Raw genomic sequence first — 22,004 nt, forward strand, 5'->3', positions numbered from 1 at the left:
GCTCACAGAAGCCCTCAGGTGGGAATGAACTTGGCATGAGTCCCGTACATATGACTGGAGGGGAGGGAGCAGGCGGGAGATGGGGGAGGGGAAGCTGGAGGGGAGGCGTGGGGTTCTTGATTCACCCTGACAGATGTGGAACCCAGAGCCGTCAAGCCAGAGTGGGTGTCCCCGGGGGGAGCATCCCAGAGCCATCAAGCCAGAGTGGGTGTCCCCGGGGGGAGCATCCCAGAGCCATCAAGCCAGAGTGGATGTCCACGGGGGGAGCATCCGCGGGGTCCGGCTCCGTGCAAGCCTCCTCCTCGGGCTGTTGGGAGATGGGACAGCCGACCCGTCACCTGCCCGACAGCCAACAGGGCATCTTCCCTTTCTCTCCCACAGGAGACCAAGGGCAGCGTGGCCGTGCGCGTGGCCCTGGGAGAGACCCAGCTCGTCCAAGAGGTGCGGCGCTTCCTCCTCGACAATGGGGTCAGTCTGGACTCCTTCAGCCAGGTGAGTGCCCGCTGGGCAGCGAGCTGCTCAGAGCTCAGCGCCCCCCCACCGGAGAGCTGGGGGCGGAGTCTCACATCAGCAGACTGATGGGTGGGAGGGTCACGCCTTTCAAAGATGATTAGCATTAACTTTGCAGCTGTCGCTTAAGAGAGAAAGAAAGATCACCAGCTCAGACTCGTGGCCCAGTGGCCCATCGGACCTGGATGGTGTCCCTCGGGGGCCGTAAGCAAGAGTTTCTCCATGCAGGTGGGGGGGGCCCTAAGCATCCTGTTCCCCGACCTAGCACCTTACTAAGAGCACCTGTTATCTGTTTCGGGATCGAGACCTTTCTTGAATCACAGGGGAAGGTTCCTCCACCTGCTTATTCCTTAGCAGGTAGAAGTTCTTAGGTGTCTGGATGATGAAGTCTTGGAGGGCCCGCTGAGAACACCTGACATCCTCCCCTTCGTCTTACAGACTGGGAACCTGAGGCCCAGAGAGTGGGGTGGGGACTTAAAGATCGGACAGTGAGTCTGTGACAGGGGCCTGGACTCAATCTCAGGGCTTCTGACCCCCAAACTGCTGTTTCCTCAGCCTCACCAAACCTTAAGAGTTTCATCTTAAAAGGACGGTTAGGATGCATGCACCCCAATGTTCATTGCAGCACTATTTACAATAGCCAAGACGCGGAAGCAACCTAAGTGTCCATCGACAGAGGAATGTCTAAAGAAGATGTGGCACATATTAACAATGGAATATTACTCAGCCATAAAAAAGAATGAAATAATGCCATTTGCAGCAATATGGATGGACCTAGAGGTTGTCATACTAAGTGAAGTAAGTCAGACAGAGAAAGACAAATATCATGTGATATCACTTATATGTGGAATCTAAAAAAGAAAAACCTGATTTCCAAAACAGAAACAGACTCACAGACTTTGAAAACAAACTTATGGTTACCAAAGGTTAAATGTGAGGGAGAGGGATAAATTAGGAGTTTGGGATTAACAGATACACATCACTATATATAAAATAGATAGTCAGCAAGGACCTACTGTATAGCACAGGGAACCCCACTCAGTATTCTGTAATAACCTATGTGGGAAAAGAACGTGAAAAAGAATGGATATATGTGTATGTATAAATGAATCACTGCTGAACACCTGAAACTAACACAACACTGTAAATTAACTATACTGCAACGTAAAATAAAATTTTAAAAAAAAAGAAAGAAAATTGAGGCGCAGAGGGAAGAAAAGCACTTGACCCAAGGTTTCAAATTAGATTGGTGGCCAAGTGGAGACTCATACCCAGATGTGCCCTATGCCTGGAATCCTCCCATTAATTTTTTTGGGTTCTTTTATTCTCCATCCAGCATGCTTTAATAATAAAATAATTGCTAATGTTAGCAATTGCTAAGCAGCGTGCTTACGTCAACGCTTTTGATTGACTCCTTTCCTGGGACGACCCATGAAATAGGTGATGTGTCCTCATGTCAGGTGAGGGGCTGAATACATTTCAAGTGCATTTCTCAAGGCCGTACATCTGGTGTCTTGGTTTGGGTCCTTCCAAAAGCCGACTGAGACAAAGATTCAAGCGCAAGTAGTTCACTGGACGGAGAACACTGGCGAGAAGGGACGAGGGGAGGGGGAGACCAGCAAAGGGCATGCTCGTCCCAGTGCCACTGGTAGAACAGTGGGCTGGCGCCTTCCCCGGGGGACACCGCCCAACTCGGAGTTGTTCCACCCAGAGGACAGGTGACACGCCAACTCCTGAGAGCCACGGGCAGCTCCCACGGGGTGTTAACTTCTCACGTGTGGCGTCAGGCGTTCTGCAGATCCGGGAAAAGACCCCTAGCACAGAGATGCAGATCCCGGCCCTAGGCTGGAGGGTCCTGGAAGGTCCAGCGAGGGCTGTGGTTGGGCGCTGTCAGAATTTGCCTCGGCTCAGTAGTGGAGGGGCCGGGATCTGACCTGGGGGGTCCAGGTGCAGAGCCCTCTCCCTCATCCACTCCTCGGGGCCGCCTCTCATCCACAGGGTGGCGCGCCCGAGAGGGTGGGGTCTCCTGGACCTGCTTCCTGAGGGCCTGGCACCCGAGGTCCCACGTGGCCGCCTGGTCCAGAGTCACCCACCGATCAGTACTGGCGTCGGGGCTCAGTGACCCTCCTTTCCATCGTCCCACATGAGCTGTCCCCTCCCTGCAGGCCGCTGCTGAGCGAAGCAAGACCGTGATCCTGGTGAAGAACCTCCCGGCCGGCACCCTGGCGGCCGAGCTGCAGGAGACCTTCGGCCGCTTCGGCAGCCTGGGTCGCGTGCTGCTGCCAGAGGGCGGCATCACGGCCATCGTGGAGTTCCTGGAGCCGCTGGAGGCCCGCAAGGCCTTCCGACACCTGGCCTACTCCAAGGTAGGGCCGCCCAAGCCCCGCTTCAGGGAGAGGACGGAGGGAGCTGACGGGCGGACAGTCTTGGCATAGACCTGGCACGTGCGAGCACTTGCTGGAAACCAGCCATGTCTGTCGGGATTGTGAATGTCATCCCGCCCCTGGGAGCACCTCTGGACGGGGCAGTGTGAGGGGCAGGCTCAAAACATCCCCCGGAAAGCCTGCCTCGGTTCCCTGCCGATTCTGGCTTTCCTCAGCTTTCTATTCCCCCATGACTTTGAACCATCATCCTCGGCGCTTTGGATATCTTATACCTACAATTAGTTGAAAGTCAATTCTGTAGGTGGGCTACCTCCTGATTTTTGGTCATAAGGAAGAAAAAGTTACATGTGTCAGTGCATTCCTTTCTGTGGCTGCCATAACAAGTTACTACCAGTTTAGTGGCTTAAAAGAAGAGAAATGTATTCTCTCACAGTTCTGGGGGTCTGAAGTCTAAAATCAAGGTGCCCAAGGGCCATTCTCCCTTCGAAGGCTCTTGTGGGTGGGGGGAGGGATCTTTCCTTGTCTCTTCCGGTGCCTGGTGACTCCAGGTGTCCCTTGGCTTGTGGCCGCATCACTCCAGTCTCTGCCTCTGTCCACATGGCCTTTTCTCCATCTCAAATCTTCCCTCTGCTTTTCTCTTACATGGGCGCTTGTCACTGGATTTAGGGCCCACCCAGATAATCCAGAATGATCTCATCTCAGGATCTTTTATTTAATGACATTTGCAGAGGCCTTTTTTCCAAATAAGGCCACATTCATAGCTTCTGGGAGTTGGGATGTGGACATATCATTTGAAGGGCCACCATTCAGCCCACTGCAAGTAGCTTCTCTTTATCAAGGACTTTAATGCTTTGCTGACTGTTTGTCAGTGTCTTGTTTATCCTTCTTTTAAAAAAAACTTCTCTGCATGTACGTATGTGTATACTCACTGCCTGTGAGTGTACGTATGTGGAGGGAGAGAAAGCATGGTTGGTGTCCGGTGGCCCTGTTGCACTTCCTCCAGGAGGGCTGCCCTGTATCAGTGATTCTGCTCCCCTGTCCCACTCCCTGTTCACACTCTTGATTAGAGAAAGCACCGGGGGATGCAGACGTATCCAATGACAGCAGATGCTCCAGCCTCTCACCTGAACCCTGAGCTGCAGCGAGGGGATCAGGCAGCACATAGAGTTCTATACTCTGAGCCTCAGGCTCTTTGTCTGTGTCGTGGACTGAGTCCCTCCTCCGCCCCGTCTCTGCAGTTCCACCACGTCCCCCTGTATCTGGAGTGGGCTCCGGTGGGCATCTTTTCCAGCCCAGCCCCACAGAAGAAAGAACTCCAAGATGCACCAGCAGAGCCGGCCGGAAAGGACAGGATGGAGCCAGAAACAGGTAAGATCTGGGCCTGAGATCAGGATGTCCTGGGGCAGCAGGCAGGGGAAGGACAGAGGGCTAGGGGGCAGCACTAAATTGTTTATCAGGTATTTCTTTTCAAGTTCTGTATTCATCCTGAGACTGGTGGGTCCCCATCTCTGGAATTTTATAGGCACATAAAATGTCCTTAAAAAAAATAGAGCATAAAAATTCTGGATACAACATAAGGTAGCCAACTATCTTGGCTTATCAAATATAGGTTGTGAAAGGAAAAATTTAAAAACCCACTAGAATCTGTTAACAGGGATTCGGAACAGAGCAAGAGAAAATAGCCTTCTGGGTCGCATTGATGCATCCGCTGGCATGGACGAGCAGGGCTGTTGGAGATGTTTATTCTCCGGGGTCCCTGGGATGGTATGGCTCCCTCTGGTGCCCAGTGGCTGCAAAGGCAGGAAAAGGAAGGGAGGCGGGGACCCAACCCTCAGCTGATGCTTCACGCTCGGGTGAGGAGGGGGCGCTCCTGGCACTCAGGGCAGCGCAGTTCTTCCCTGTCGGGACTGTTCTGCGAATTGTAAGACATTTTGCTGACCCTGCCCACTGAATGTCAGATCTGCCCCTGTAATTGTGACGATCTAAGATACCCCTTCCCTGTATGCCAGATGCCCTCTAGGGGGCAGTGCAGCCCTCAACTGAGAACCACTTAGGGGACCAGGACTCCATCCTAGAAGCAAAGACCTTTAGAAAAGCTTTGAAGAACACCCTTACCCAGACATTAAGATCTTGCCCATCGGTAATATCCCTCCTCTGTACCTCCATCTTAACGTAGGGTTGCCGGCTGATTAAAATAAGGATTAAAAGAAATACATCTCCTGTATACCCTTTCCATTGTCCTCATAAAAGAATGGGGGTGGGGATGGGAATTCTCAGATTAAAGAAGAGTCCTTTAACTGAATAGACCTCCCTGTCCATAAACCTCCCTAGGCTGTCTGCACTTCCCAGTTCATCTTCGATGGGTAAAACCTCCTCAGGACCGGCCCAAGCCACTACAAGGCATTTGGGAACCCCTGGTCTAGAAGCCTTGTTTCAGTCAGGAAGGAAAATTCTTCAGTCTCTGCTTTCTGAGGTCCCCGAAAGCATCCCTTAGCCATTGGGGTTACCTACTGACCACTGATATAAATCTTTCAAAAGCCCCTCACTAGCCCCTGTTGAGTTATTTTTGGCCACAGATTGGATTAGCGTTCTCTTCCACCATGCTTATGCTTCCATCAAGAAGAATTCTCTTTATATAGTCACAGTTTCTTCTTAACTAGCCATCACCCCCAAATTATCAGCGACCTTGGTTTCAACTTCAGTCACTAAACTTGGACATGACTAATGTTTTTTGGCCAAAAGCAAGTCCTCCTTTAAAGCACAGACTTGCCAGGAGCGAGGGCCCTGGAAACAGATCCAGCAGAGGCCTCTCCTAGCTTTGGCGGGACCACTAAGTATGGTGCCTCCCCGGGGGGCCGCTGCCCTGTGGCCACACTCTTTTGCAGGTGTCCCGGTGCTTCCCTCCCTTCTCTCTGTTGTTTTCTTCTGTGACACTCGTCACAGTTTGTGTTTATCCTGTTTATTCGTTTGTTTTACTTGTTTAACATCCGTCGCTGCCAGACAGTGAGCCACGCGAGGGCAAGGAGTGGCCGTCTCGCTCACTGCTGGGCGCAAGCATCCCGTAGGACCCCAGGCGTGGGGTAGCTCAGGAATGTGAGTCGAGGGAGTGAAGGAAAGCAGGAAGAAGGGTTTCTGTGCCTCTCTGTCTCTCTTTACCTGTGAAGAGTAGGGCTGGGCCATCCTCGTGTTTGTGTCCCAAGCCCCGGCACATAGTAGAGCTTGGTGACGTCGGCACGTTTGTTCTGCATCGTTGTTTAAGCATCAGAACATGGCGCCACCCATCGCGTAACCGTGGCTCCCTTCATGGCGCTGATTTATACCCCCCCCCCTCACCCTTAAACTTTGTTTTAAAGGCTTACTACTTCCCAGAAGTGTGTCATTATGGGTTCCCTTCCTCAGTGTCTGTCTGACTCCCTCACTAGACGTCCATCCCGCAGGGCGGGTACCTCGTCTGCTTGTGCACTGCTGTGCCCCGGCACCCAGGAAGGTGCCCGGCGTCTGGTGGGAGAGCAGTCAGTAGGTGCTGAGTGAATCCACAGGCAAAAGCAGCATTTCCTCCATGCCCGGCCCTGCACTAAGCACTTTGGGTCCTCCGTACGTGAGGCTTACAGCTCCCGGGGAAGTCACTGTCTTCCTTGTCCCCGCCTAGCCCAGTGACTGGGCAAAGCCACCAGCCTCCGAGCCTGTTCCTGCATCTGTAAAATGGGCAGAAGGCCTTTGTGAGAGTTCAGTGAGAAGCCGCCCGAGTCACCGTTTCTCTGACCCTCGTCCTAATTCAGCAGCATAAGGTGAAGTGGATGGTCTCTAACTCAGCCCTGAGCACCAGCTGGATTCCAGCCACTGAGCTGGGGCAACCAAGATGGGCCCAACACATACCGCTTCCCCAGAAGCTCCCGGGCTGCTAGGAGGACGGGTGGGGCTGTTCGGGGGTAGCTGAGATGTCACAGTAATAGAAGTGGGCCCTGGGTGCAGAATGTTCTGGAGCACAGCGAGGGGAGGCTTTGCAGAGATAGCGTGCCCTGGTCGGAAGGTGGAGGGCTGCCCCTGCCTGCCCCCAGCCTCCCCTGGGTGCCCGGGCCTAGGTTCCGGTGTTGAGAGCATCCCAGACAGACTGTCCCCAACAGGCCCTGCCTCTTAGGGGGCTGCTGTCCAGGGTCCTGCCGCCCCTCACACAAAGGAGGCCTTGGAGCTAGGAGGAGGGAGCTAGTAGTTGCAGCAAATAGATCGGATGGGGACCAAGAAGCTGTGCACGCCTGAGCTGATTTCATGCCCCGCTGAGTCCTGTGTCGTCAGGCGGATCCCCGCAGGACTCATCTCCCGAGCCTCCTTTTGCCCTTTTTTGTTCCTTTTCTTACCTGTATCACATACACGGTCCCCTCCCCGGTCCCCGAGCTGTTCCTTTTCACCTGCTGCTCCCCCACGGCCGCCCCTCTGCACATGGTTCCTGAAGCTTCCCCATTTCCCCATCCCCACTGCCGGGGACCAGCCGGCCCCCAAGCCCTGGATTTTCTCAGGCTCCGCAGGAAGGCAGCAGGAGGGGAGTGGACAGAGAGGGTTGTTTTGTTCACCAGCGCCCCCCACCCCCGACACCTTTCTTTTCGGCGAAGCCCTCCATTCCCTGTACCGTTCTCGAGGGAGGGGGACAGTGTGTTTTATCTCCCCACAACCAAGACCCTCACCTCCAGATAAAGGGCTCCAAGTCGGGGGAGGTCCTGAAAAGCTGCTTGCAACTGATAACAGTCTCTGCTGTCAGCCTTCCGCGCAGAGAGCCGGAAGGGGGAGGGAGCGACCGTAAATTCTGCGGCCTGATTATAATAAAGCCCCATGTGGTGATGCGTGACTGGATTTTATTGTGCCAACTACAGATGGACGGTATTCCCCCCTGCCTCTCCCAGCCCCCTCCAGCCCACCTTGCTTTCTGAGCCTTCCTCGCACCCTCACCCCGCCCCGCCCCTGCCCCCATCCCCATCCTGCGCTTCTTCCCACTTTTCCTGGTTCCTGGTGAGGTCGTTGGCAAACATCTGTTCGTTTTGTGATACCTCCTTTTTCCTTGCTAGTCTTCCTGTCGTCACCCCACTTGAGGCCAGGGGCAGAAGCGCTTTTCTTTCTCTTTTTTTTTTAAATTTATTTATTTTCTTTAGTTTATTTTTGGCTGTGTTGGGTCTTCGTTGCTGCGTGCGGGCTTTCTGTAGTTGCGGCGAGCGGGGCCTACTCTTCGTTGCAGTGCGCGGGCTTCTCATTGCGGTGGCTTCTCTTGTTGCGGAGCACGGGCTCTAGGTGCGCAGGCTTCAGTAGTTGTGGCACGTGGGCTCAGTAGTTGTGGCTCGCGGGCTCTAGAGCGCAGGCTCAGTAGTTCGCTCACGGGCTTAGTTGCTCCACAGCACGTGGGATCTTCCCAGACCAGGGCTCGAACCCATGTCCCCTGCATTGACAGGTGGATTCTTAACCACTGTGCCACCAGGGGAGCCTGGCAGAAAAGCACTTTTAACAGTGACCTTTGGCTTCGTCCCTGGCCCTTGGCCTTTTCCACACCTCTCTGGACATGGGCATGGGTCGTAGCAGGGCCTGGCCACTTGAGCGGGGCAGAAGCTCTTCCCAGGGATGTGGCCGACAGAGACACAGTCCCCTGCACTCAGACCTGCGGCGCTGGCTGTTCTTCTCAAAAGCCTGCAGCCGACTGGCCTGCCTCTTCCGGCAATGGGCCTGCGAAGGTAGGGATTCCTGACATTTTCCCCTGGCCCAGACACTGTTTTATCTGGGTTTCTGTGCGTTAATTCTCATAATTGTCTTGCAAGTGGACCCTGTGATTGTCTTTCTCCTTTTTTGAATGGAAAGAAGGAAGCATAGGGAGGTTGAGTGACTTTTGCAGAGTCACACATCTGGAAAGAGCTGGGCTGTGCCCAGAGCCACCAGCTCCCAGGTCTGTGCTCCTAGCTGTGACCCCACAGCTCCTGTCGGTCACACTAAGTGCCATTTGTGTAGCAGATCATCATCCACCGATATTTTTGGAGCATCTGCTCTGGGCCCGGTGCTGGGGGTGCAGAGGTTACTGAGTCGGATGTGGTCTCGTCCTCAGAGAGCTCTCCTTGTAGTTGGGGACACAGAGAAGTGAACCGATAAGGTGATTTCAGAAAGGGGTAAGGCCTCTGAAGGAGAGGTACCCAGGGGACTCTGATGGCAAGTGGCCAGGCCTGTGCTGGGGACAACTGCACAGGAGGAGCTCTGAGGGGAGGACGTTTGAGCTGAGACCTGACAAGAAGCCAGGCCTGGGAAAATGGGATGAGCAGAACAGGCAGAGGAGACAGATGGCAAGTGCAAAGGCCCTGTGGCAGGGATGGGTCTTGGCAGGCTCAGAGATCAGAATAGAGGCTGGTGCAGCTGGAATGGAGAAGGCGAGGAGACAGAATGGGAGAAGCTGGCAGGCCGGGGACAGGTGCCGACGGGAGACCAGTGAGGAGAACACCCGGTCATCCACACAAGAGGCAACGGTGCCCTGGACCGGGGACCCAGTGTGCGTATGGAGTCGCAAACATTCGAATTTTCAAAGAAGCCAGCAGAGAAAAGGGGGGAGAGAGAGAGAGAGAGAGACTCCATTTTCCAGGTGGCGGTGCTAAGGCAGTGCGGGTAAGCCAGTCACCCAGGGCACACAGCTAGTGAGTGGCATCACGGGGACCCTGACCCAGACCACTCTCACTTCGAAGGCCGTGCGCTTTCACAGCTCTGCGCTGCCTCCTGACTGCGGTCTCTGGGCCCCCTTCTCGTGTTCTTCAGGCCCCCTTTTTTCAGCAGATCTCGAGACTGGGATGCCCTTGTCTTGTTAGCTCTTCCAGCATCCCAGGGGGAGTTGGAGATTGGGGGAGGTGGTGGCTGGGTACACAGAGGTTTGGAGAAACAACGGACACCTCTGTGCTGTTGGAGCAAAGCCAGGCTGCATTTAATCATGTCTTTTATTTCAAGCTGGATGTTCTCCCGGATGTTGGGGGGTCAGGGGCGTTGGCTGACTTAGTAGAAGTGGGAGGAGCCAGGCCAGCTGCACACCCGGGTAGGTGATAGGTCCTAGCCGTCCTCGCAGTCCCCTCTTGTTCCCCCTGGGCTGGGACTGAGGGCAGCTCACCCTCCGGGGAAGGGATCTGTCTGTTCCTGGGGTGCCAACCCTGACTGCAAGCTCATCTCAGCTCTGTCACGAAATCCAAACATCACACTTCCTGGGCAGGGGCCTGTGACCTTTGAAATAAGTGCTTTGAAGCAGACCAGCCCTTGCTCCTGGGGCAGGGATGCAGGAAGGCGTGGACTCTGGCCCTGCTCACAGCCACTGGGCTCCCCGGAGCTGTTGTCCTTGTGAGGCTTCAGATCCCTGGAATGCCACGCTGGGAACTGGCTGGATTCCAGGCCCTTGGGAGAGGCAGAGGGACGGGTCGTTGGGCTTTGCCAGGCTGGAAGTGGGGAGCAGGGCACGAAGGCCCATAAGCTGGTTTAAATCAGTCTGTTGACCACTGCCTAGTACAGAAGCCACATGCCTCTGAGTTAGTTGCCAAGAGTTTTAAAATGTGGGTTTTCCCATGAAAAGCTGGATTTTCAGCTTCTCGTGAAAGCTCTGAACACCTGGCCACACTTGGGTTGATCTGTCCTCGTGACAGCAATTGGCCAGTGCCGCGAACGGGCTGCCCCTTAAACTGGCACGGTGCTCTCTCAGTCACCATCATCCCCCCCATTCTTTTCTCTACAAAAAAAATTTTTTCAGTCTCGCATGAACCTCTCTCCCAACCTGAAGATGCCTGAGGTTTAGAGTTCAGATGCAGCGAACTCCAGAACTTTCCATGGACCACCGGTTTACTGTGATGCAGTGCTATGGTCTGCGGTGAGATAGCATCCTCGCAGGCCTAGCCCAGTCCCCGCACGCAGTGGGGCATCTGATTGGCACCCCTTCCTCTCTCCTTTTATCTCCAAGACACGTCAGACGTGAGGCGAGCCCGTGGGGTGGGTGTCCTTCGCAGCTGAGGGGCGTGGTCTTCCTTTCCATTGAAGTTCTCATTCACAACCTGGAATCTTAGCCTGTCTGCTTAGCTTTGCTTCCCCATCACTAGTAATACTTCTTCTACCCTGCTTTGCTTTGGAAGTTGGGTTTTGAGGACAAATGGCCACACCGCGGAGTCCCGGTGGGTAAATTGCATTAGTCGCTCGGGTGGGGGAGGAGCCTTTCTGTACATTTCTCCTTTTTTGTCCTGGAGCGAGAGTCTGGATTCTGGGTTCACTCCGAGGGAGTGTGAAGGGAGAAGGCTGCCCGTTCAGCTGATGTGAAATGGGCAACATCCTCACTGTCGCTCTTTCCATTAGGGCTTGAAAGGGTTGTTTTATGACAAAGCGGTTGAAGTTCAGTTAGGACTGGCCAGCAGTCGGCTTGCATCAGAAAGGGCCGGGGGCGACGGAGAGGGCTCTCGTGCTCGGCGTGAGAGCGTGGGGGACGGGTTGGAAGCCCCGGAAGCTCCCTTGGCCTTGAACTACTTGCGTGCAAGTGGGCACGAGAGAAGGGAGTGTCCCCGTCCGCTGCGGCTTGGCACGTGCAGGGCTCAGACCTGAGGGGAGGGTCGGGGCCACATGCTCAGAACCATGAGGGTGGGAGCGGGCGGGCATCTTGGAGAACGGCTGAGATGGGGTTTGATTTCCCCGGGGGCTACGGGAGGAGCTCCCGGAGCTTGAACGTGGGAGAAAAGATGATTGTCCCCAGGCCCCGATCATGTGAAAAACTGGGGAGGTTGACCCAAACGGAACACATTTTTCCAGCAGCGGAACTTCTCAAGAGGTCACGACGCCACCTCCAACCTCGTGAGGCTTCCGGCACCCTCGGGTGACATCCACATTCTCCACCAGGGCTCCATCCTGAGCCGCAGCCACACGCCCGCCCTGCTAACTCACAGCCTCACGCTTGCCCTTCCCTCCTCCTGCAATGCTGTTCCTTCAGAGTAGGCGTGTCACAGGGTGGGAGTGACAGGATGGAGCCCCTCGTAATCACAGTCTCCAGAAATAACCGGGAGTGCGTTATTTTCTCTTCTTGTGTATGTGTCTCGTAAGCTCTGGATACAGAACGTGATTGGGGTCACGTCGTATGTTGTTTTGCACCTTCATTTTTCTCTTAATTTTTCTGTCACGAGCATCGTTCCACGTCTTTAAACATTCTTCGGAAACGTCATCTTTACATATTAGTGTAGCCTGTGGTGGCAGTATAATTCTCCAGATCTCTTGTTTATGAATATAGTGGGGGTTTTGTCTTTTTTCAGTTTTTTGCTGTTATGTGTAGCTCTGAATTGAATATATTTTGTGTAGATGAAAACATACTCTCATGTGTATGCTTTCTGAAGTTATGTATGTTGGGGATTTTAAATGAACGTAACATCCCTTAGGTTCAAGGGGTATTTAGGACGTTCTGAGTTTTGCTCCCATTCTGTAATTTTTGCAGTTTTAAGTTGCGTTTTATTTTGAAAGTTCGCCAAATGCTGGTTTTTGAGGAAAAAGACCACGTCGCTTACATTTGCAGCTCACAGTAATTTATTTTGAGGTTCAGATTATATGGGTGATATGATGTGGGTCAGTCTAAGTTAGGGCTCCCGGGTTTTGGTCTGTGCTTCACACTCTTTTCTCTTTAAAACAGAGGCAGGAAGCATGGCGGTCTCTCCCCTCCCTCAGCCCACCCCCCAGCAGTTGCTAAAACCCAGCACAAGCCGTCCCTTCCTGACGCTGCCCACTCAGAGACACAACCCCCTGGGTCTGGCAGGTTCTGTGCTTTAGGTCCCGGGGCTTAGGCAGATAAGGCATCATTTAACAGATTTGTTTTGGTGGCGGGGTGCGGGGGGGGCCCATGCAGACGGCGAGACCCCAGAAGGTGAAAAGCTGACAGAGGGAGCAGCACACGACACTTCAGCAGAGGTGGAGGAGGAAGAGAATGAGGAGAGCCTTCCCGGGTGCACGCTGTTTATCAAAAATCTCCACTTCGACACGACCGAGGAGACGCTGAAGGGGGTGAGTGACCGCTCGGCCCGGAGGGAGCGGGCGGGGGTGGGCGGGGCGGGAGACCCAGTCTGCTGATGTGGTCACTGTGTTTATCCTGCCTGGACGAGTGACTCGTGGCAGCGTGTAGATTAACAGCCAACAGCTACCGCATTGACACGTCCACCGAGCTGTCCAGTAGACATCTCACCCGGAGATCGGAGCCCTGGCCAGACCAGTCTGGGGGCTGGCAGGGGCGCCTGCATGCACTTGAAGGGGACCTGTTGGGATGCGGTGTGAGAGCTGTAGTCAGAAAACAAAGCCCCTCCCCCAGATGGTGTCTGCGAGGGTAACCACCCAAAAGTAAACGCCAGCACACCCTCCTGGCCTGGTGGGAACACGCAGAAGACACAGCACTGAGCGAATCTGGAGGAGGGGCAGTCCTGCCTGGAGCCCCTGATGGGCTGAGAGTTTTGCATTCATAGGAAGGGGGTGGAGGGGAAAGGGATGGGGAACTCCAAGTGCGCATTGGGAAAATGCCAAATGATAGGCACTGGGGGGCTTCTAGAAGGAATTGGGCCAGAGATCTGGAAGTGGGAATTCTAGTGCCAAAGGACTGGGGTCTGCGAGCTCCCCCACTGGACAGAGAACTGTCCACGGGGAGAGTCTCCGCTTCTGTGAACTGGGTTTGGCACAGAATAAATGCTCGATGCCTTTTTTTTTTTTAATGCATGAATTGGTGACTAGCAGCCTGACTGCCATGAACTGGTTCTGAAAAGGAAGAAGGCCGTGAGGATTGAGCTGATTGGTTTCTGCAAATTCTTTTGCGCTCTGAAATCCTAGAGCTGGATTCAGGAGGGGAGACGGGGTCCACTGAGTCCTAGAGGCAGGAAGGTGGTGGATGGGTGGAAAGGAGTCCAGCCTGCATTGGGCGGGAAAGCCCAGGGTGTCAAGGTGAAGCAGGAGATGAGAGCCTGCACGCTGGGACCCTCTGGCTAAATCTCCAATGTGACTGTCACTTGCCAGTTAGAAAAGCCACCACGGCAGCAGAGGTGCTTGGCAAAAGCAGCAGCATTTTAAGCGCAAAGGTTCACCCTCTGGGGCAATGGGAAACCCACTCTTGGACTTTTCCTGGGCTACTTCCCAAATCCGTTTTGGTCTGGTTTGAGTTTACTTTTACAAACAGGCACACGCCAGTAGTGTCCAAAGGCTAGATAGCTTTGAAGAGGTCAAACCAGCTTGTGGAGGGTTTGTTTTTTATTTCTGCTGTGCTGGCCCCCCTGTATCTGGTATGGGGATGTCGTCAACGGGAACCATTTTTTTCCTGGAAGATGTGCCCAAGCTTCAGCCTAAGAGCATCCTTGGGATTAAAGAACTCTGGAGCTGGAAGGTACAGCCAAAATGATCTAGTTCAGGTTCTTCATATTACAGATGTGGAGACTGAGGTTCAGAGAGGTCAGTTCACTGACCTAGGGTCACACAGCCCATTCGAGGCACCGTGGGGAGCAGCGTCCAGCTCACAGGGCTCCTGTTAACAGCATCCTGAGTGGAGAGTTGTGCTTAAGGGTCAGTCTGCCTGGACTTGGGTCCCAGCCTCACTCCTTACTAACAGTGTGACCCTGGGCTGGTCCTTTGGCCTTTCTGTGCCTCAGTTTCCCCATTTGTAAAAAGGGGGTGTTAATAGAATCTTCTGCGGAGCTGTTTGGAAGATCTGATTAGAATGAATGAGATAATTCAAGTAAAGTGTTTGAGAGTCGGAATAAGAGAGTCAGTGAATCTCAGCTGCGTGTGGTTCTTGTTTGCTGGTCGGGATCCCCCCTCCCCTCTGCTTCCCCTTCACTCGGTCGGTGAACAGTGACCTGCACCTGCCTCTCCCTGGGCCCTGTGTGTGCTGTGGAAGACACCGCAGTGAACCAGAAGGACAGGAATTCGCACTGGTCAGTTTTCAAATTCTAGCAAGAGAGACAAAAAAAGTAAAGGGAAAAATAGAGCAGAATGTGATTTTTGAAAGTTTTAAACATTAGTTGGCGTTAGGTGCAGGGGCAGTGAGAGGGTCAGGACTGGGGTCAGTGGACTCCAAGCTTCTAAGTGTAGGCCCAGCTTCCCCACTGCATGGCCCTCGTGATTCCTTGGACTGTTCAGTGTCCCAGGTCCTTCTTGGACACTGGGAGCCAGGACCCAGCCCAGCGGCCCTTACGGGGAACCCTAAGGGAGCGTCCAAGCTACTTAAAGTAGGCCATGATCCAGTGCCTCCAGATATTTTTGGGACCCCCGAGATGATATTAGGGCAAATTTGGGGAGCCTAGTGTCTGACCAGGACCCCCACCTGCACGGCGTTTAGAACCTGGGCTCTGGCGCCTGGATCCAACCATCAGTTCCGGGGCTTCCCAGCTGTGACGCTGGGTGCGTCTCTAACCCCTTGGAGCCTCAGTTTTGTCATCTGCAAAATGTGGGTAGTAACAGCTACCCGGGAGAATCACTGCAAGGGCTGGATGAGTTCATGCAGGCAGAGGGCTCGGGCCAGGGCCCGGCCACGGAAGCGCATCCAGGGGTTAGCTCTTCTCTTACTCTCGCCCTCTCCATGCCTGCAGTTGCCTGGTCCCCTCTGTCTTTCGAGACACGCCTACACCAGGTTGCGGGATTAGCACAGAAATTCTGATAATACCTGTCGACATTCTCTTCCAGGTGTTTTCCAAAGTGGGTGTGGTGAAGAGCTGCTCCATTTCCAAGAAGAAGAACAAAGCAGGTATTTCACAGGAGATCTCAGTTAGAAAGGAACGATTCTGAAAGAAACAGTGTCGCTCTGGGTAGGGGTAAGGGTACCTCTCCCTTGCTTATTCTGAGGGTCTTCTTTCATTCTGAAGCATTGGCAGCCCCACGCTCTCTCGCTTGGCTCGTCTAAAATGGTCCTCCTTTCTGGGTCCCTGGAGACTCCTGGTTTCCGGTGGGAGCAGCCATGCATGTCAGATTCTTCTGAATCTAGACCCTTTGCCACCCCGGACTGTCGGGTGTTTTCAGAGCGGTGCGATTAGAGGGCTGGCAGGGTTGACACTGTTCGGTGGCAGAAGCCTCTCCCTGCTCGCAGCATCTCTGTGCTCTGGAAATCTCCAGGGAAGAGCGAGAACAGACCCGTCTTGGGCTTTCCCTCTTCCCTTCCAAGAGAAATGACCCAGATGTAGAACATCCGGCACACTCCACTGAGTCACCAGCCACGCACCTCACTGGCCCCTGGGTGCCTGGGCCACGCAGACCCCACCCTCATCTCTCCTGTCAGCCTCAGGCGTTGCCACGAGTCCCTTGGCGTCTCTCTGTTCCTCCTCCGGCCCTGGCTTCCTGCAGGTGGTAGACGGGCCATTGCTCCCGGCTTCCTCACAGCTGTGCGCTCCCCATCCCTTCAATTTGTAGGCATGCCACGTGGGCTGTCCCGTGGCTGTGTCCTGAGAGACTAAGGAGCTAGTGGTTACAGCACACAGCAACAAAGGGTCTGGTGGAGGGGGCCCTGGCTGGACAGGAGCCCAGGCCAGGGGTCTCCACGTCGGACCGCGACCTGGAGGGTAGGGAGGCAGAGCAGTCAGCTGGTGGGGGCGGGGGTGGGTGGCGGAGGCGGGAGAGGGCGCAGTAGCAGGTCGGGAGTGTACTGAAGAGGCAGAAGACGCGACTAGAAAGGTGGGCTGATTCCAGGTCACAGCATGGCTTGCTGCCAGGCGGAGGAGCCTTGGAGGGGCGGAAGCAGACGGGGGCATAGAATTTGGGGAGTTCCTTGTATTAGCTTGCTAGGGGTGCAAAAAGCACCACAAACCAGGTGGCTTCCACCACAGAAGTTTATTACCCCACAGTTCTGGGAGCCAGAGGTCCAGGATCAAGGTGTGGGCAGGGTTGGCTCGTTCTGAGTGCTTGTGAGGGAAGGATCTGTTCCAGCCTCTCTCCTTGACTTATAAGTGATTGTCTTCATGTTCACATGGCATTCTCCTGTGTGCACCTGTCCTGTGTTCAGAGTTCACCACCACCCCTTTTGTTTTTTTTTTTTTTTTGGCGGTACGTGGGCCTCTCACTGTTGCGGCCTCTCCCGCTGCGGAGCACAGGCTCCGGACGCGGAGGCTCAGCGGCCACAGCTCTCGGGTCCAGCCACTCCGCGGCATGTGGGATCTTCCCGGACCGGGGCACGAACCTGTGTCCCCTGCATCGGCAGGCGGACTCTCAACCACTGCGCCACCAGGGAAGCCCGCCCCTTTTCTTTTTTATAAGGATACCGATCATATTGGATTAGCACTTAGCCTCGTGACCTCATTTTTGCCGTGATTACCTCCGTAAAGGATCAATCTCCAAATACGGTCACATTCTGAGATGTGAGGGTTAGGACTTTAACGCACACTGGGGAGCTGGGCACAGTTCAAACCATAACATCCCTGTTCACCAGGAACCGCAGATGTAGTTTGGGCTACGGGGAAAGGCAGCTAAGCACCGAGTGAACGACATGAAGGCTCAGTTTGGGGGGGTCTGGGGACGGAGTTCAGGAAAAGAGGTGACCCCTGAAGTCTGGGGGGTGAGACAGGCTGGCAGAGGGGTCGCCAGCTCCATCCAGGGCTGTCCCTGCAGGCCGTAGTGTCACCGTGCCCCTCTGCAGTCAGACGCTCCGTGGAGCCGGCCCCTCGGCCCTCGGGAGCGCTCTTCAGCGTGCGCGTGCTTTAGAACAGTTGTCTGATCTTTCAGTGTCATGAGCAGCTCTTGAAAGCTACACTGTCTTTTTTAAGAGCCTGTATGTGAGAGCCCTACTCTGGCGCTCATCCGTCACAGCTTGGGGGGAATCTAGATGGTGCCTGTTCTCAGCGAGGGTCTCAGCAGGAGCCAGAAAGCACGCTCAGCTGGGGTTGTCAAGGAGATGTTTGTAGCGAAGGGGCCGAGTGCCCAGGTCTGGGCTGGGCTGAGGGGACCCACGGGAATGTCGAGGCAGTGGATCCTGTGGGAGAACGCCCCTCCCCTGCAGAGCCCAGAGGCCGTGGGGAGGGAGTGGTGTGACCAGAGCCGCAGAAGGGCCACCAGCAGAGCCAAAGGTGTGGGTTGGACACTGGTGCTGCCAGAACCACGCCAAAGCGGGGAGGCGATGGGGTGCGTGGAAAGAACGGGGGCCCCAACTCTACCTCCTCCACCCGCCTATGTCAAATCGGAGCTTTCCATTGGGTAAACGGAACAGGAAACCAGAAGGCCGGGGGGCCCAAGTCGTGCTCTCTATGGGCATCAGCGTTCCAGGGCAGGAGAAGGGCAGAATGGATCTGCACAGGGTCAGTGAATCAGCAATGAACTTGACTCTCTGTAGTTGCCTTTAACACCATCTTAATGAGCTTTTTAAATATCCTACGGGCACAGACCCTCCAGCCTTGGCCCTCAGAACAGTGTTTTCACGTATCCACTGGAAAACAAATACTGAAAGTCACCACGGGGTGGCGCTACCCATCAGCCATCAGTTCTTTCTGAACCTCCTTCCTGTCGCCCGCAGAACCATGTCTGGGCTGTTTGTGGAATTTCTTCCTGCTTTGGGCCCTCGTTTTATAACATGTAGTTGTGAGTAGAAATGCAGACAAGCAGGGGCACAAACAATACAGACAAAGATGAGGACTGCTGGGTCAACAGTGGTGAACCCTGAGCCTCGTTTGGGCCCAGCAGCCTTGAGCCGACCCTCTTTGAGTTCAACTGTGAAAAAATAGAGAGTAAAATTAGTAAATCAGCATGAACCGCGGCGGCGGAGGCATGCATCACATTTTGTGTCAAAGAGCAAGGTGTAATTGGAGACCTTATTCTTGCGTGCCCCCAGTTATGCATATTTACATTCAGGAAGCAGAGTTCTCTATAAATTTTGGAGATACCCCTGGCTATCTGAACTCTTGCTACTCACGACCCAGCAATAGGGAACCAGAGGAGTTCTAACGAGGTGGTCACAGCCTCCCTGTCCCAGCCTTATGTCTGAAACCCAGGAACCAGGTGTAACCGGGTGGTCAGAAATACTTTGTAAAGAGTAAGCCTTTGGCGTGCTTGACTTTGATGCATGTGTTCGTATTATGTATTATGTATGGAAGCAGGGGACTGCCCGGGTAGAGCTTTTGCCGCTTGTCGTGGCGATGGTCACCCCTCCCTCCCAAAGGCGGAATTCTATTATGAAGTTAATTATCACGTCGATCATCTGTTAATTAATAGTCAACTGGGCCTCAGGTGGCGGCTGTATAACCTCGTTGGCTGATTCTTCAAGACGACTGGTAATAAATGGCGAGCCGGGAGCTGGGATCTTGGGGAACAAAGAGGGGCATGAAGAACTGAGAATGTCGAGGGGCCGTCCAGGGGCCCTTGGAGCCCTTGAACTTGGTCTGGTGCACCTTCTTTGTTTTCCTCCCTGCCTGGCGCCCCCGTACGATTCCCACCTCTCTCTCTCTCAGGCGCGCTGCTGTCCATGGGGTTTGGATTCGTGGAATACAGGAAACCGGAGCAGGCCCAGAAAGCTCTCAAGCAGCTCCAGGTAAGCGGGCGTTCTCAGCCGAGGTTGCCGGGGGCACAAGGCAGGTGGTGCGGTATCCCGTCAGTCTTCGGAAATTGAGTGGGAATGCCGAGCAGCCCACATCTTCCCAGGCCCGTTGCTTTCTCCAGTTCCCTAGGGGACTGTGGCCCACGGCCTTGAACTTCCTCAGCCCCCCACAGTCACTACAAGGCATTCCTTCAGTCTGCAACTCTTGATCAAGAGCCTGGTTTGTGCCAGGCCTCAGGGAGCTGGGGGAAGCAGACCTCTGAAGAAACACGCCACGACCAGGTCATGAGAAGTGCTCGGGTGCAGATAAAGCAGACACTGTGGTGAGGGGAAGGCTGCTTTAGATCGCGTGGTCAGGAGAGGCCCTCTCTGAGGACGTGACAGTTGAGCTGACACCTAATTGACAAGAAGGAGCCAGCTACACAGAGATCTCGGAACAGCACGTGCAAAGGGCCTGGGGCAGGGACTCTGAGGCAGGAGTGAGCTTACTATGTCTGAGGAGCAGAAAGACGCCAGTGTGGCAGGGACAGGGTACAGGGTGGGAGGTATGTGGAGCTGGATCTTGCAGACCTTTTATGGACTGTGGAATTCAACATAGAGGCAGTGCGATCCCATCAGAGGGCTTGGAGCACTTTGGAGAAGGATCTGATTTCTGCTGCAGAACAATGTCTCCAGCTGCTGTGTGGAGGGTGCATCATAGGAGGGCAGGTTGGAGACCGTTGAGTCCTCCAGGCACAGGTCAGGGTGGACGCAGTGACAGTGGGGAGAAGGGGGCTGAACGCGGAGGTGTTTGGGACACAGACTTATGTCCTGCTGAGAAAGGAGCGATGCCCTCCTGCTGGGTCGAAGTACAGGGACAGATCAGGGCCCTGGATGGCAGGAAGGGAGCTGAGGTTACAGGGAGCAGAACAGAGCCCCAAAGTGGGCCAGGCCTCAGCTTAAGACAGTGTCCTCAGGGCTTCCCTGGTGGCACAGTGGTTGAGAGCCCGCCTGCCGATGCAGGGGACACGGGTTCGTGCCCCGGTCCGGGAAGATCCCACACGCGGCGGAGCGGCTGGGCCCGTGAGCCATGGCCGCTGGGCCTGTGCGTCTGGAGCCTGTGCTCCGCAACGGGAGAGGCCACAACAGTGAGGGGCCCGCATACTGCCAAAAAAAAAGACAGTGTCCTCAGCACCTTCCCTGACACCCCACGTCCCCAGGCCCTTCGGTGGCAGGAAGGGGACAAGGAACAGTGCTTTCTCACGAGCCTCTTTCTTTCTGGAGGCTCACTTGCTCCAGGGGGTCCAGGATCCCTTTTAAACCCTATTCAGAATGTCACGTGTCTGTATAGGCCATCCAGGCAGCGGCAACATAAGATGGAGTTGACCAGGGCCAGGTTGACAAGCGAGCGCGTAGCAAGCCGCGCGCCCTCCCAGCTCCCATTCTCTCTGAGACGTGTGCTTGGGCCTGCACAGCTGGGCTGGATACTGGGTGAAAAGGGCACCCATACCGGCCCACCTCCCTGTGAAGCCTGGCTTTATAGGGACCCTCCAGGTGATGGAGTCTGTCCCAGTAGAGCTTGCTAGTCAAGCGAAAGGCCTTGGGGATTATAGGAAATGTAACTGGGCACTTAGCCAATATGATCGTTTTTGTAGAATTTTGATGACCCTCCCCTTGGCCCAAAGCAACTCCAGGGCTGAATTGGGTTTGGGTGCGGTGGTGGGGAGGGATGGCCTCTGGGGCCTCTGCTCTCACTTGGAAAGTCTCTCTGCTCTCCACCTCAAGTGCCCATGGGGCCACTAGCTGTAAACTAGCGACGGGGCCAGCACCACCCAGAACAGAGCCTGGGCACCTGCGCCCCTTCTACCGGGGCAGCCACTTCTTGGCCTCAGCCAGGTACTGGCCTGACGGGCAGGTGGGCCCCAGCCATACCAGATCTTCTCTGGTTTTTTGTTTTGTTTGTTGTTTTTTCAAGAGACACTAGAAATCCAACTTTGTCATTAGATGCTGTGTACTCATTTAACTGGATTTCAGCTCTGCACGCCCAGTGGTCTGTCTTTCTCTTCCATGTAATTCAGGAGCCTGTCAGAGTCTGCCTTACACACATTAGAGTTATGTTCTGTGCCTCGCTGTGTGCTACATACGGGTATATTGCCGCAAAGAGCTGTTTATACGAAGCTACGTGTGCTGTATTTTATGGGAGACTTTAAAGGATTTTCAAGGGTAATTTTGCTAATACACCAGTTTTGCCTTAAGGGACGCATGTTAAGAGCCTAGCTTTAGATGCATCTCTGCTGTGATTTAGAATTTTTTTTTTTAACGGCATACAATCCAAACCAAACTCTCTCTCTGCAAGCCAGACCAAAGGGCTTACTTTGCCTGAAAATGCCTATAAACAATGGAAAATTCTGTGCCCCTTGAATGGCTTAAAGGTCAAGGCCCACTCCTGGCTCCAGAGGACTTGGAGGGCTGGGTCTCCGTAACCACCAGCTGCTGCCCGGACTCAGCGGGAACCACTTCCAGGAAAAGCCCTTCTCTGTCCTTGACTCCAGCGGGCTTGTCTCCTGGGAATAGTCAGTGCCCCCTCGAAGTTCTCTCTCCCCTCACTCAGCCGAAGCCCACTCTGGTGAAGGACAGGG

The 22,004-nt window shown here is 54.5% G+C and overlaps 1 protein-coding gene across 8 annotated transcripts in view; it reads left to right on the plus strand.

Annotated features, from left to right (window-relative positions):
• Positions 1-22,004, plus strand: part of RBM19 (RNA binding motif protein 19) — a 138,585-nt gene that overhangs the window by 17,875 nt on the left and 98,706 nt on the right. For 6 of the 8 annotated variants that reach the window (XM_073790139.1, XM_073790136.1, XM_073790134.1 and 3 more), the window contains exons 14-19: positions 382-492; positions 2,676-2,876; positions 4,133-4,261; positions 12,738-12,908; positions 15,561-15,621; positions 19,301-19,380. In XM_073790139.1, coding sequence (XP_073646240.1) covers positions 382-492; positions 2,676-2,876; positions 4,133-4,261; positions 12,738-12,908; positions 15,561-15,621; positions 19,301-19,380 — 753 coding nt within the window. Of the gene's footprint in view, positions 1-381; positions 493-2,675; positions 2,877-4,132; positions 4,263-12,737; positions 12,909-15,560; positions 15,622-19,300; positions 19,381-22,004 lie in introns of all 8 variants that reach the window. The other 2 variants (XM_033836959.2, XM_073790140.1) reach the window with 1 other exon arrangement.

Source organism: Tursiops truncatus, chromosome 13 (assembly GCF_011762595.2).
Source record: "Tursiops truncatus isolate mTurTru1 chromosome 13, mTurTru1.mat.Y, whole genome shotgun sequence".
In the NCBI taxonomy this organism is placed as follows: Eukaryota; Metazoa; Chordata; class Mammalia; order Artiodactyla; family Delphinidae; genus Tursiops; species Tursiops truncatus.